Here is a 14,977-nt window from a genome sequence, read left to right as displayed (position 1 = left end):
ATTTGGGATCCCTCAGCACATCCAGAACATCTGATACAATGCATTTTTTTTATTTTTCAGTCAGTTTGCTCCCAGGAAAGCCTTTTTGTGGATAACAGGTAAAATGCAATTTGCCTTTTCATGTCTGTAGAGGAACAAAGTCTGTCATGTGTGTCCTGTATACTCATAGGTATATATCCCATATATAAGTGTGTGCTTGAATATATGTATAAATAAATACATATATCTATGTGCACACACTTATATGCATACACGTATGTGTTATTTAGCATGCCTAAAAACTATTTAATTTGGGGAAATACTTCTCTGTTACTTCCAAACATAATTTTTGTACATTTTCCTTATTTAAAAGTCTTGACTTCTGGCCCATCCAGAGGCCTAATTCCTGCTACCTTTACCAGGCATTACAAAGCATAAATGAACTTGCAATTTCATTGGCTTATGGATGAGGCTGTTTATAGTATTTGTATATCGGGTATCATTAGCCACTTCTCGTGCCCCACAATTTTCTATAGTTGTGCAAACTATAATTGGAATAATGTTGTTTTCAGTTTCTCACTCTAAACGACCCATTAGTCTAACTTGGAGATCTATCTAAACTGATCTAAATTTACTAACTTGGGAGTTAGTGGGGGGTAGTTGTTGTGTGATGAATGGGTTATACAACTTATACAAAGTCTTGAGCATATGAGCCAAAGGTTTTCAAATTTAACATATACCTTAAAGAAATACTTCTAAACTGACATAGATATTCAAATGCTCCCTTGATTTAATTGCAGCTTTTCAAGAGGAATTAAAGAATTCTACATTAGCTGTATTAATCACATTTAAGGTGCATCAGAGTGGGCAAGTTGGAATGGAAATATGGTATCCCTTCAGAAAGTGGTGCTTAACTTTATTTCAGGTGTCGGCTTAATGGGTGCCCCTGTAAAACTGATTAAAATGGAGGCTGTTTGATTAAATTCCAGTACTTAAAGAAAATTTTAACCAAGCATTAGAGATGATTGGGGCAAAAAAGCTATCTTTAATATTAGCAGTAAGAAATCTTTGAGTAGCTAACCCTCTCATTGAACAGCCTGTTCTAGAATAGATGAAAGTAGAAAATGTGTCTAAAGAAGACATTCAAAAACATCCTCAAAAATCCACACAGATTTAAGTGAATATTCTCTATTTACAGTTTAAGAATCCATGAGCACTAACATCCTAGGGATGATGCTGAAGCATTCCAAAGATCTATATCCTAACTAAAAAGAGGAAGTGAGTGTTTATAATTCAGTTTAGTAGGAAGCCTTATTCCCTAGTCATCCAGTCAATAATTTTCCCCTGCCTTATGCCCAAATTTTATTCATTTACTTGGATTTTGCAAAAAAAAGACTGCTAACGCTCTTTAAGTGTCCCTTAGATTCAAACTGAATTATATTCATCTTTACCATAATTGGTGACAAACATGCATTGCATATATGAACAAGTCTTGATATTTCCAAAAAGCAAAAATCTAACTGAATAGATTCCCATTAAAAATAAATACATTTCTTTGATACCTATTTCTGGAATGTCAATATTTCATTCTGCCCATCCCCACAAAAGAGATAACTTTAATATTGCCCAAAGGAAAGAAAATCACAGCTAATATATTTAATTAATTGTCTATTAAATGATTTATCTTCTCCTTTTCCATTCATTCTATTTCTTCTTCCTTTCCTTTTTATCTAGTATCAGTGCCTTAATCCTAGGATAGGGGAAAAAATAATGCTGTCATTCATTTATTATTGCAAAATGCAACATCGTGCACATAAAACATAGTACACGGGGTTGATTTGCAAGAGTGGTACTGTTGCAGAAGAGTACACATCCATTTAGCATAGGGCATTTAGTGTCATTAGGTTTTATATCATAAAAACCATGTTTTTCATTTCCAGTAGGCTCTTGGAAGACAGTAACATATGCAATGAGACCTATAAGAAAAGACAGCTCTTTCGGTTGGTATGGTTTACTTTTTTAAAACTGTGTTTTCAGATTATGTGGCAGAATCAATGTTAAATATAAGTGTACTAGTGTAAAATATCTGTTTATGGAAATAAATATGTTTGGTTATATCTGTAAAGCTGGTTACAGAGCTGGTGTTAAAGCCATGTTAGATAATGTGAGATATGGGACCAGGGAATTACTGCTTGGTACATAATCATTTCAGGTTCCTCCTCTGATTTTCTGTTTTGGGTAGGTTTTTTTGCATTTATTTTTGTTTTCTCCTAAAAGGTTAACTTTGACAGCATACTTATTTAACATTCCCAAGTCAACTTTGGTGAATTACATCATCAAGTTAAAATTCCTCTACTAGTTTGCAATTATACATATACATGACTGATATTGGAAAAGACACCAATGATAACTGTATTTGAGTAGTTGATTTTTAAAGCCACTACTGGCCATCATAATACTTCAATTGTGTTTTTCAAGCATAGCTTTTATTTCAGAGGGAAGGTACAGGCCCTTATAGGCCATTTGCTTCCAATTATAATGAATTACTTAAATCAAGATCTGTGTAAGATAAGGGGAATGGATATATATGTGTTTATTATATATTAATATTGTATATTTTAAGTTCTATACTAAGCTGGAAGATCCTTGAAAGCAGAGGGACCATAACCATGTCACTACCCTATTAAATATATCTCTAATATTCATTATAGGCAAAAAGGATACACAGCACTATGAAGGTACTCAATATGTAATGCATATATTTAATATGTTATTGCTTTTATGAATATTAGGATTCATCTCTGTTGTAGGAGAGAGAAAACTTACTCATTTACAAACAAACAAAACATTTTGCCCACCTAGAATTAAAAAAAGACCAAGGAAAGTAAATGGATTGTTGCTCAGAAAGTATCTTTTTGTAGTAAATGTGAACTTAAGATCTCATAATTAGAACAGTTGGATTAATTTGTTCCCTTTACACTTTGGCAGAACTAAAAAGGTTTTTTAAAAATGTCTTTCACATTTCTAGGTTGAACTACATAGTCTAATGCTTTCCCCTTGTATCAATAGACCATTTATTATCACACTTTACATTAAAAAAGTAACTCTGCATTGTCCCCCTTGAAAATTGAGAAAAGAACAAGAAGAATTTACCAGTACTCATGTACTCACACCACAATCTGGCTTGTTTAAGCCAATAAATTTATGAAATGTGGATTCTTCCCCGTTAGGCCAATCGGTTTTACATAGCCCCAAATCTGGCCCCTAGCCAGAGCTAGGATCCGCTCAGATCAGTCACTCCAAATATGAGTGCCATCACCCACCAAGTCATCAGGCACAGAAACTCAGGAAGATGACTTAGCACAAAGGACATCTATACAATACTTAAAGCAACTCAAAGTATACATCATATATAACTTGGCAAAAAAAAAAAAAAAAGTGCAGACATGAAGGAAAATAAATGTTGTTAGTTATATTAATCAGCACCGAAACAGAACCCAAAGTTCTGTTCTATTCCTGTTCTGGAATCAAATTCTCATTATACACAAGGACCAACTCCTCTTGATGACCAGACACCTTATTTCCATTGTCTTTTTGGATTCCAGTAGGAAGGGACCAAGACTGGGTTTAGAATGGACAGGAAGGCACTTGTGGTTATGTTTGTCTATGAGGTCTATGATTCTACACCCAAATAGATATGAAATTCGGTTCTGGACCTCACTTTGCCAGTGCTAAGGCAACTAATCAGTAGCTAGAATTATAAAATATTGTTTCAGTGTATAAATAGAGATCCCTAAATCAGTATTAGATGCATTTTTATGAATCTCATTAATGCTAAGACTAAAGCAGCGACTAAAGTTCCCTCTTTTGGGGATTTTGACAGCTCTTGACTTTGGGATATTGATTTGAAATGGTAGAGAGTAGTGGTAGAAGAAGTTAAGGAAACCTTAGATTGCCTTATTGGCCAAGGGTGTAGCACAAGTCTAGAGGAGTTATCCAATGCCAGAGTAAAGCCTGCAAACTCCAAGACAATAGTTTGCACCCAGGAAAAGTGGCAGACACTCCTTTGCAGATGGGCTCAGCCACACTGGCCTTTCCTTTCATGGAGGTGCTAGGGAGATGGAAACCTATGGGGAAAGGGAAAACCAAGCAGAGCTCATGATCATCAACCTGCATATGGAGAGCTTCCTTCTGAGGCATCCTGTATATCGAGGTTAAGGACTACCCTAAATTTTTTCCTATATGCAGTATTCCAGATTAGTTCCAAGTGAGACTATTGTCACATCCCTGGTGCCTTCACAGTTGCTAAATAATGATTTTGCCAGGCTTTGGCAAAGATAGGTCAAATTAATCAGAATTAAATGTGAATAAAGTTCAATTTGGAACTTGAAAGGAAAACAATCAAGAATGGAGCAGGAGCACCCTCAAAGAAGCTGGTTTTTTCCCATCCACCCCATCTCCTCTGGCTTTCTTGAATTTCAAAGGGTTTTAAGAACTCAAGCCACCTGACCATCAGTGAGTGTGTGATACTTTCTACTCACAATCTGATCTGTTTTTGGATCCTCCTTCTAATCTTAGCCATCCCTGAGGTGCTAACAGAATGTAAAAAACAAAAAACAAACAAACAAACAAATAAAAAACAAAAACACATTGATGCAAGACAGCAGGGCGCTGAGTGCTTTTTGTTTTGTGAGTTTTCTGTCCTCCCTTCATTTTTACAAAGTTCCTATCACAGAGGAGCCATTTCATTTTTATTATCTCTTGAATCTGTTTAGCTTCTCAAGTTCTCATAGAACAAAAGAGAAGTTTATTAGGTAAAATGGAAACAAATGCAAAAAATTTTGTGTGCCTTCTGCAATTTGGTTGGTGAGTTTCAATCAGATGCACACACTCCTCACATCTTCGTGGTCCTATCATTTTCTTTAGAAGAATATCTATTAACAAAGCCACTGACCACATCTGTGAGATTAGGATCAACGCTTAAACATGTCACGTTGCTTTGTGATAATGAAATTAGGGGTTGTAACTATTGCCAACTATTTACGTCCCCTTTACTTACTGATAATCCATGAGAATCTTAGAGTATTTTAATCATGTCTTATTTCCAACTTGCAGGAAAAGCTTTGAAAATATTCACTAAGTTCCTCTTTAAGCAGATTGGAAACCAATGAAAATGCAAATTTCATCAACTTTCTTTATAAAACACGTGTGATTTTGTGTCCTACTTAGAGATATTCTGGAGTCTTCAGAAATCACGTCTGTCTATTGGATCTCTTCCCATACATTCACTTTTTCAATTTGGATTTAGAACCAACATGTTCTTTCACCTATGGAGTTTTGTTATTTCCATTGATCCCCTTGGAAAGTTTCATGTCAGTGTAGTGTTTATACTGGTGTTGTTATTATCACAAGTTTTTCTATGTGAAAAGCACTAAAAGACGCTTTCCTCTGCCCATGAAGGTTAAACTCACTAGGCAAAACTCTCACCCTAGGTCAACAGAGTAATTTCTGTGCTGTCAAAACCTTAATGGATTCAGATAGACATCTCATCAAGTTAGAAAATAATAAATGGTTTCGCTGACTCTTTGCGCGTTTTCCCATGGTCCATTATTTAATGCTAAAGGGACAGACAAAACCTGTATTCAGTGGGAGTCGCTTTAGAATCATTCAAGATCATACTGGTTCCCAAACCTCGATTCACTGTTGACTTGGGCTGGGAGAATCTATCCTCTTTTCTCCTCCACAAGAGAAGTTATCAACTATGTTTTATACCATGTTTTTTCTACTTGTTTCTCCTTCACTGGCAGAGGGGTAGTGTGACATTTCTAGGTTTGGTTTTTCTGTTTGTAAACATGCACATTATGTGTGGTATGTTATCTGTCTGCCCATCAACGAGCTATCTGTGACACTGTTTGTGAGGCAACAGGCTTAATGGAAAGGGTTGCAAGAAGGGTCTTGTGTAGACGGCTCTTCTGAGAAAGGTCCCATTCTGTGTGCACACCACTCGTGGAATGTAACACTGTCCCTGTGCATCTTTCCTATGGCTGTGCTCCAGGGGCAACAGGGATGGCTCAGGGAGAACATCCGGGAGTCGACAGAGCAGCTCAGAGAATGAGCTCAAGTGGTCGGACCACCAGAGGGCCTGGAGCAGCACAGACTCAGATAGCTCCAACCGCAATCTCAAGCCCACCATGACCAAGACGTCCAGTTTTGGGGGCATCACGGTGCTGACCCGGGGTGACAGCACATCCAGTACCAGGAGTACCGGGAAGCTGTCCAAAGCAGGTAGTTAGTACTGAATGGGTTTATGTCCTGTTGTGTTTCTTAGGTTCCACCCAACCCGTACAGTGATTATTCCCTCTGGCTTCCAGTAAATTAATGATGATGATATTAATTGCTGGGATACCTGGGAAGTCAGAAGGTGCAATGAAAATATCAACCCTGTCTCTTCAAATTACCAACCTCTTGAATCTTCACTTTCCTTACTATGTTGTCAACCTAAAATTGTCAGGAGGCAATAATTGAGCAAAAGCATTTATTCAGGATCAAAGCATTGAGATATGGATAGCAACCCAAATAGTGTCCCACTTGGGAGCAAAAGTCAGGTATGAAGGAGGACACGTGTTGTGATGAGCACTGGGTTTTATACATAACTAATGAATCGTTGAACACTATTCCAAAAACTAATGATATACTATGCAGTGGCTAATTGAACATTTAAAAAAAAAAAGTCATGGGTCTTTAAAGCAAAAAGGGAATGCTTGTATACATCGTTTACAAAGGATTTTTGATTGGTATTGGTGGCACAATGCTGATCTTGATTGACTATAACTGGTTTCAAAGGCTATCACTAAGCCTTCCCTTAAGTGTACCAGGTTGCAGGTGTTTGAGCTGAGTCCTTGCCATATTTGCAGTCTGGCCCAGTTCAAAAGTTCATGGTTCTGCAGGTGAGGATGTGTCAAATACCCATCTCCTTAATTGTCTCCTGACTCCATTTGAAACCCTCTTGACATAAGTGACCCCATGTCATTTCAGCTTTCACACCATGAAACATAAGTTATAGTAGAATATGATGTTATCTCCCCACACTCCCACCCCAGCAAACGATTGTATTTTTTTAAACTAGTGTATGTTAAAGTTCAATTATTTATATACAAATGGTTACCAAGCCACCTGCACATGGTAACTAGTTAACAAACCTAGCTATTATTTTTGATTTACGACTATGATCAGTTTCTTAAAACCACACTCTAAGGTATTTATAATATTAATAGTTTGGGCTGCTACTTAAACGCTCTGTTAATATGATTGTGGGCAAGTTATCTAACCTGTTTGCAAGTCTTGGTTTCCTCCTCTGAGAAATGGGAATAATTGTAGTCCCCATATTGCAAGGTTGTTTGAAGAATTAAAGAGTTAATGTACACAAAGCAATTAGAAAAATACCTGGCAGTTAAAAGCCCTCAATAAACACAAGTTCATGTTTCTTTTTATTACTGCTCTTAATGCTTCCATCCCTGCTTTACAGATAAGGAAAGTGAGCCTCAGGAAGGTGTAGAGTTCCAAGTAGCCAGCTGCAGGCATCTCTTTTTTTAATCTTGTGTTTTCTTCTAAGTGAATAGTGATCTTTTGAGATAAGTAGTTCAGGTTTGCATGGATGGTCTTTGGGAGGTGAGAGCTAATGAGAACCATGACGTAGAAAAAACTTTAAACTGATGGAGGCAATACAGGGGGTTCATATGAGTCCCAAAACTCTCCATCGTGGTCTTGCATCTCTAGCTCCTCTGTCTTCAACTCCCTCACCCTTGTTTTTAAATTATGTTCAGATGTTCAAAATATCTTTTAGAATCCCCGGAAGGTGGCAGATGACCATTCAGTAGTTCTCCGTGAGCTTCATTTTGGGGTGATAGTTTGTCATGTTTCTGTTTGATTTTGATTTTGCCTCAGAAGTTTGGAGTTAATGTGAGTGTTGAGAGCTGTGATTCGGAGACATGCCCTGGGTGTCAGACACACTGGGGATGCATTCACAGACCTGGGGGTGCAGGGCAGGGAGAGAGGGGGATGGCGAATGGCCAACACCAACCAGAGATTAGACATGGGTTGTCCTTATTGTGAATACTTTCCTATCCAAGCTTCACACTCACGCGAGGGGGCACTTTTTGTGAAATCTAGACTCATTATGCTAATGGTTTAACGTAATTATGTTGTTGAAAATGCTCCTAAGAAATTATCTCGTGTTTTCCTACACAGGCAGAAAATTAATAGCATTTAGTCACAACCACTCCTACATATATACACATTTCCTGCTCCTTGGAAAGATTCAGGTGGGCTCACACTGCCTTCTGCCTTCTGTTGTATCACCAATTGGTGAATTCTTGATGTCTTATTCTAATTAATTGCTCTTCTATCCCACTATTGCAGCAACTGAAGTCAAGAAAACCCACTGTGGTGCACTTGAGCTCTTGTAAACTAAGAAAGGTTAAATAGTTTTAAATCTCCTTAAAATGCAGAAACCAAGGACCTTAAATGGTGTACTTAAAAATTCCAGCACACCAAAAGAGCACTTAAGATTTTTAAATTAATCGTCATTCTCCATACACCAACCCCCCAATCACTTCCGAAGAAAAGCTCTTTGGAAACATTTAAAACACTTCAAGAATGCTAAAATGCCATGTTCTTTGAAGAATGATTAGAAATTGTAAGTGCTTCAGACATTTTTTTCGCCTTTTAATCTAAGTGTCTCCTTTTGAAAGCTTGTCAAGGTGCAGGAACGGAAAGGAAAAAAAAAAAATTAAAGGCGATCAAGATAGAATGTCAAAACAAGCTTACAATTTCCCAAGATGGTTTTATGAAGCAAAGCTGTCAGTTTTGCTGTCATGGAGCTTCAGAACAGCACAAGTTTTCAATTTTTTACCTCACTATTCGCAGTGGAATTGCAAACTTTTTTTTTTTTTTTTTTGACCTTTCAGAAACCAAGCCTGGAGTTGTGACATTTAAGTTTCGCTTCTCCTCCTCTAATTACATAGGTTTGAGCTTTAAATAGATAATGATGAGACTTTCTCCAGGTGGGAACATGCTTTCCTACATTTTGGAAGAAGCTTATTTCTGAAGTCTGAACCTCTTCAGACTTGCTCTGAAGGCCTGGGTTGTCTTTCTCTTGACGTATCCCTGACACCGAGCTTAGGGATGTCCAGCACACAGCTCCAGAGGTAGATGATGTCATTTTGTCTTGACATTCTCCTCGTGGAAGGACAGGAATGGTGCTTGCACTGTAACCTCTGCTGCTTCTTGGTGGTAGCTATGAGGTTGGGAAATGAGTATGACATCTCTTTCTTTCCACCCTGGTCAAAGGACATTGCTGTCCTGCCGTCCTCTCTCTTGATCTCCAGAGCAGGGTTTCTCGACGGTAGCGGCATAGGAAGCAGCATGGGTTGCTTGTTTTCAAACCATGCTTCGAGAACAATTGCTCTGAGGAAATCAGATATCCTTGTGTTTTGTTTTAGTAATTTTACCTGGTGTGGTATTTTGTTTTCAGGACCCAAGCATATTCTTGTTGTTGTCACCTTCTTGTCTACCTTCCATCCAGAGTATTTTGGGAGCCAATGCAAGCCACCTCATCTCTCTATCACTTCCTCTTCTTGGTGTTTATTTTCATTATAGCACTAATGCAGCCTGGATGTTCTCTCTCTCCTTGTAATTTCAGAAGCTTTAGGTCATTCTATTGAATTTTCTGACCCCTGAATCTGGAAATATTTTGTTGAATTATTAATTCAGGGAAAAATACTTATGGTTCATGGTCCTTATAAAAGAAGAATTATATCGGACAAGATAAACAAACAAGGAAGGTTCTATTCATAACTATTGCAATAAGGGCCAAGACTATTACAATACGGGAGAAAGACTGAACTCAACCCTGAGCTAAGGAACTGCAGGGGAGCTTAAAGGGCTGCCGTGAACTACTGGAAAAACACTGGGGAAAGGTAGACAAGTAACTGGTGAATCCAACTAAGTCATCTTTGCTGATTGGTTCTTATCACAGTCAATCTTCTTACTCCTCTCCCACAGAAACTGGCAGACAAGGGCACCAGTTCTCTTGATTATTACATTTCAAAGAGATACTCCTGAGTCCTCAACAAAGACATACCTGGGTTGTAAAAGAGTTACTCGGCTAATGAAATGTTGACACCATAAAGGGCAGAAATGCTCTAAGAAAAAGGAGGTAGAGGAATGATCCTCTGGAAGAAACCAGTCTAAATGTTGTTCAAGTTGGAGAGGAAGTTTAAGGCTACCATCCTCATAGCTACTCACCATTCTGGTGACTTATATTTTACAAAAGAGGATACTAAGGTCTAAACAAGTAGTTATTTCAGGGGTGTCTGTGTGGTGCAGTCGATTAAGCATCCAGTTCTTGGTTTGGGTTCAGATCGTGATCTTAGGATCATGAGATTGAGCCCCACGTTGGGCTCTGGGCTCAACACAGTCTGCTTGAGTTTCTCTCTCCCTCTGCTTCTCCTCTCTACAGTCTCTCTCTCTCTCTCTTATTCTCTCTCTCCCTCTCAAATAAATAAAGAAATCTAAAAAAGAAGAAGAAGATGATGATGATGAAGTAGTCACTTCTTGAAAAAAACACAGCTAGTCAGTGGCATCTTCCCGCACCCTTCCTCTCTGCTGTCAGTTTTCCATTTTACTTTGTCATATGATGTTTTATACAACATCCCCCCTCCATTTTTCCCTCTTCCTTTTCCTGTCTCTCTCTCGAGTTTTCACCAAAGTCCCCCATCAGTCACCTTGATGTGTTGTCCCTACACCTTCTGCCGACTGCCCCTCAGGGTCCAGCTTCCACTTCTGAGCATCTCATTGTGGGCAGCATTGACTTCCTGTGCTGTATCTCTTAGAACCTAGGCACTGTCCTGCTTGGGGCCCAGGCCCTACGTGACTCTGGAAGTGAGGCATGGTCCACGTGGTCCTGAACGCAGACTCTGCCACACATGAATTATGCTCGGGAAATTTACTTAACATCAGTTCTCATTTTCAAAATGAGGTTACTGTGAAAATGAGACTAGGTAATTCACATAGTGATTAGCACAGCGCTTGTCATGTAGACATACTGCTTAAATATTTGCCATTGTTAGCATTCAAGTCCATGAGAAAAGGAGACTGGACACAATTTAACTCTCAGCACCCAAAGCAGTAAATATCAATTTCATTTTTTTTTTATATTTTTGAACAGTTCTAATCCTTTACGTTGTCTTTGCCCTGCCCTCTCATTGTTTCTGTTGAAGGTGCTGCTTTTCTCCTGTTGCTAGAAGGACATGATATTGTACATCAGTAACTAATAGCCATCTTCTGAAAGCCAAAAAGGAAGAGCACTCTGGATTTTCTTATAACACAGAAGCTGTGTGCACCCATCCCCTCTCCTGACCCCCCTCCTCTTGCCAGCCCCAGCTACACCTCAGGTTCCTTAGGACATGTCTCCTTCACCCCAACCCTTTCCCGCTGTCTGACCCTTCTGCCTGGAGGTGGGCTGAACCTATTTTGTATGAGCTTCAGTGTCTGGGGGCAGGAGGTTTTGTTACTGCTTATTACCCTTGCTGTTGTTCCCTCTGCAGTAGTGTGAAATTTGGACTGTAGCATGAGATCCCATGGGGTAAGTTTACAAACACACCCCATGGTTTGCTCTGGGGCTGCAATGTCCTGGGCACCATGCCAACGATGCCCTCTCAAAACTCCTTTTGGCATGTTCAGATCTCCTTTTAGGGTCTTTATTTTTCCCCATACATTACTCAGAATCCATCAGCATTTGAAACCAGTTAGATGGTGCATCCTGAATTAACCTATAACTTTATCATTATTAATAATCAAGTCGTGGGGGAAAGAAGAGAAGATCCCCCAAATGACTGGTGGCAGACCCTGGCATATGCATACACTTACTTTTAGGAGGCAGTGTTGAGTCCCAGGTCAAGCTAGATCAGTCTGCCTAGACCACACTCTGCTCTATCATTGGCTTTATGAGTCGACTTTAGGCATTGAACTTCTCTATCCTTCAGCTTCCCTATCTACACAGCCAGTAACAGTACTTATTATTCCAGTGAGCCCAGGGGCTCACACATACGAAGTGCTCAATAAATATCACTGCCTTCCCTCTTGAAAACAATGTCCTCCTCTAAACTCTCTCTGATGGCCTTTCTTCTCCCCGATTACATGCTGTATGCCTATCACTTATTTTTTAGAGGTTTCCAGTTTAACTCAAGGGCACATTTTAAAATCTTGAAACAATGTTAACTCTTCCTTATATAAGGTTTCCCTTTAACCACCCAGAGGAATTCATTTTTAAGGACATAAATTGATAGTTGTGGGCTAAGAAGTAATTTTTTTAAATTCCCTGTACTATGTTCTCACAACCTATGATATCATTCAAATCATCTGCTAGTTAGAATTCACTGATATAGAAATGGGGCTTGTTGCATTTTGTCCCCAATGTTCTGGTTAATATTCAGTGCCCAGAACAGTGATGGTCAAGGGAACTAGAGCTCCGTGTCTCTGGCTCTGGTGAAGGGCAGGTGGTGCCTAATAGATGTGGGATATAGCAGTGGAGGGGAAGGAGACGGTTGGGTTAAAGTCCACCTTGGAATCCAGTTACCTTCAAATTTGCAAAACACACAGTCCACAAATCTCTCCATGATTTTACCCTCCTGTGCCATCTAAAGGATGATCTGGTGTTCTCATGAAGGCCAAGCCCTTCTTGGCTTGCCCCTTGGGCCTATTAGTAAGATTTCTGTCACTAAGTGAAATACACACCTTAAGGACTCTCAGTAGGAGTGTTCCAGTTCTTCTACTCACATCTAGAGGGGAAAAGATTATTTCTGGCCATCCTCCTTCAAAATGAAGCTTTATGGATGTTCCTTAGACTCAAGGGCATGATCAGCACATTCTAGGACTCCTTCTTAAACTGCCATCATTTTAATATCCATCTGGCATTTTCTCCTAACTCCAGTAAGACAGCCCTCTGGCTTTAATTACTCAGGATGACAAACTTCTCCAGGCTTGGAGTCCACAGCTTTAGGGAACCGTTTACGGATGTACTACCCTAGGGGCTTGTGAGAGGATGAAAGAAAGTGCTCATTCTTAACTTCTCTTTTCCTAGGAAATCGACACATTTGAAAAATAGGTAGCAGATATCTCAATAAAATGTGAGCCCCAAATGTTGCTCTAGTCCTGTGGCACTCACTGCATGCTTTAAGGATGGATTATGTAAACTAAGCATTTAGATCCGGAGCTGTCTGTGTTGGATGATTTTCTGATCCTTTTCTCTGTGGCAGGCTCCGAGTCTAACAGCAGCACAGGCTCCTCGGGGTCTCTGCCCCGCACCCACGCACCCCTGCAGAGTGCGCCCCTGGCTGCGGGCGTGGCCACTGGCTCTCCCAGCTGTTTGCCCTATCCTGAGAGTGGAGCAGGGGGCCAGCCAGCCCCCAGCACCAGCTACATCCTCCTTCCCCTCGAGGCTGCGACAGGCATCCCACCGGGAAGCATCCTTCTCAATCCGCATACAGGTTAGTTCCTTACCGCTGCTATGGCGGGGACTCAAGATCAGAGTTTTGTTTTTGTGTTTGCGCTTATAAATTTTTCAGCAAGTTTTCTTAAAATTCCTGAGCGGAAGAGTTATGTGCATAAACCACTGGGTAGGGTCTTAGTTTAAGAAGAGCAGATCTATAGTTGTAATCTCTTTCTGCATATTGATATCAGTATTGATACGTGGTTATAAATACAGATTCTTCCCAGAAATATCCACTTTTCCCTCTGTCCCTTTTGTGTTGACCATAGTGTGTCTCAGGTATTCCTGGGAGCTAAGATCAGTAACCATAAAATGATGATCTGGGAAATAACTGTGTTGTATTTCGCAGAATATTGTGTTTCACAGACTAAATATCAGGATAGCCTCTTAATATGTCAAAAGTGTTTTTGCATCCAAAATACTTCATGAACTTGAGATATCAGTTGGGACACACAGCAGATTCTTACCTCTAGAAGTTGTGCTCTTGTATTAGAACTTCACACAGTCCCACCCCTGGGGAATACGGAATAGCAGTGAAAAAGAGGACATAGGGAGCTAATTCTTATGCATGTTAGTGATCCTACAACTAGACTGGTTTTGGTGAGGTTTGGAAAATTGGTAACTTCATGATGATCATTTTCCCCCCCATGATCAATGGTTCTTTACTTTTTAAATTCTCTAGTGGTCAGTTAATTGCTACACTGATTCCGAAGAACCCAGAGCATTGGGCAAATAGACTAACAAGCATGTGCCTCATGGGGGAAACTTTTTAACCAGGGGCAATTATGCCCAAGCCTTCAAGGCCATTTCTCAATATCTACCAACATTTTGATTATTATGACTGAGGGAGAAAGGGGCTGCTACTGGCATCTAAGAAGTTAGAGCTCAGAGATGCTGCTAAACATTTAACAATGCATGGGACAGCCCCTTCCAACAGAGAATTATCCAGCCTAAAATATCAGTAGTGCCATGGCTGGGAAGTCCTGGGATAGAAAGCTTGACATTGACCAGTCGCCTCTTTGGAAGCTTTTATAAGTCATTGGAAAAAAAAAATTTTTTTGAATTGTCTCTGAATATGTCTGAGTTTGGTTTCGATGATTCCAGAGTATTTCCGTGATTAGCTAAACTTAGAAAGGAAAAGTGAATGAGAATCTCATAAAAGCAATCTGACTGAATCTTTTCACATATATAGCACTACTAGTAATTAGGAAATTCAGAGAAACATGAGAATGATAGTAAAATAGTTACTTGAATAATTGCCACATTTTCATGAAAACATATGGCACAATCTCAAGGCATGGTGTTTGATTGAGACATTTTGAAAATGCCATAAGCTTGAGGGAAAAGAAGGCATAATCATTTTATTGAAAACCATCTGAAAGCTTTCAGAATAGATACTTCTAAGGAGAATATTAGATTGCTTTTATTTTATTTGGATCATTGTAAGCA

At 39.4% G+C, this 14,977-nt stretch overlaps 1 protein-coding gene across 18 annotated transcripts in view; it reads left to right on the top strand.

Moving 5' to 3' along the window:
* Window positions 1-14,977, top strand: part of ARPP21 (cAMP regulated phosphoprotein 21) — a 153,399-nt gene that overhangs the window by 75,589 nt on the left and 62,833 nt on the right. For 10 of the 18 annotated variants that reach the window (XM_032360448.1, XM_032359848.1, XM_032360236.1 and 7 more), the window contains 4 exons: window positions 61-98; window positions 1,920-1,979; window positions 6,035-6,267; window positions 13,296-13,526. In XM_032360448.1, the coding sequence (XP_032216339.1) occupies window positions 61-98; window positions 1,920-1,979; window positions 6,035-6,267; window positions 13,296-13,526 (562 nt within the window). The remainder of the gene's footprint in view (window positions 1-60; window positions 99-1,919; window positions 1,980-6,034; window positions 6,268-13,295; window positions 13,527-14,977) is intronic. The other 8 variants (XM_032359984.1, XM_032360513.1, XM_032360305.1 and 5 more) reach the window with 4 other exon arrangements.

The sequence above is a fragment of the Mustela erminea genome, chromosome 1, assembly GCF_009829155.1.
Source record: "Mustela erminea isolate mMusErm1 chromosome 1, mMusErm1.Pri, whole genome shotgun sequence".
Lineage (NCBI taxonomy): Eukaryota > Metazoa > Chordata > Mammalia > Carnivora > Mustelidae > Mustela > Mustela erminea.
The sequence above is the reverse complement of the archived record's forward strand: the minus strand, read 5'-3'. Positions and strand labels throughout refer to the sequence as shown.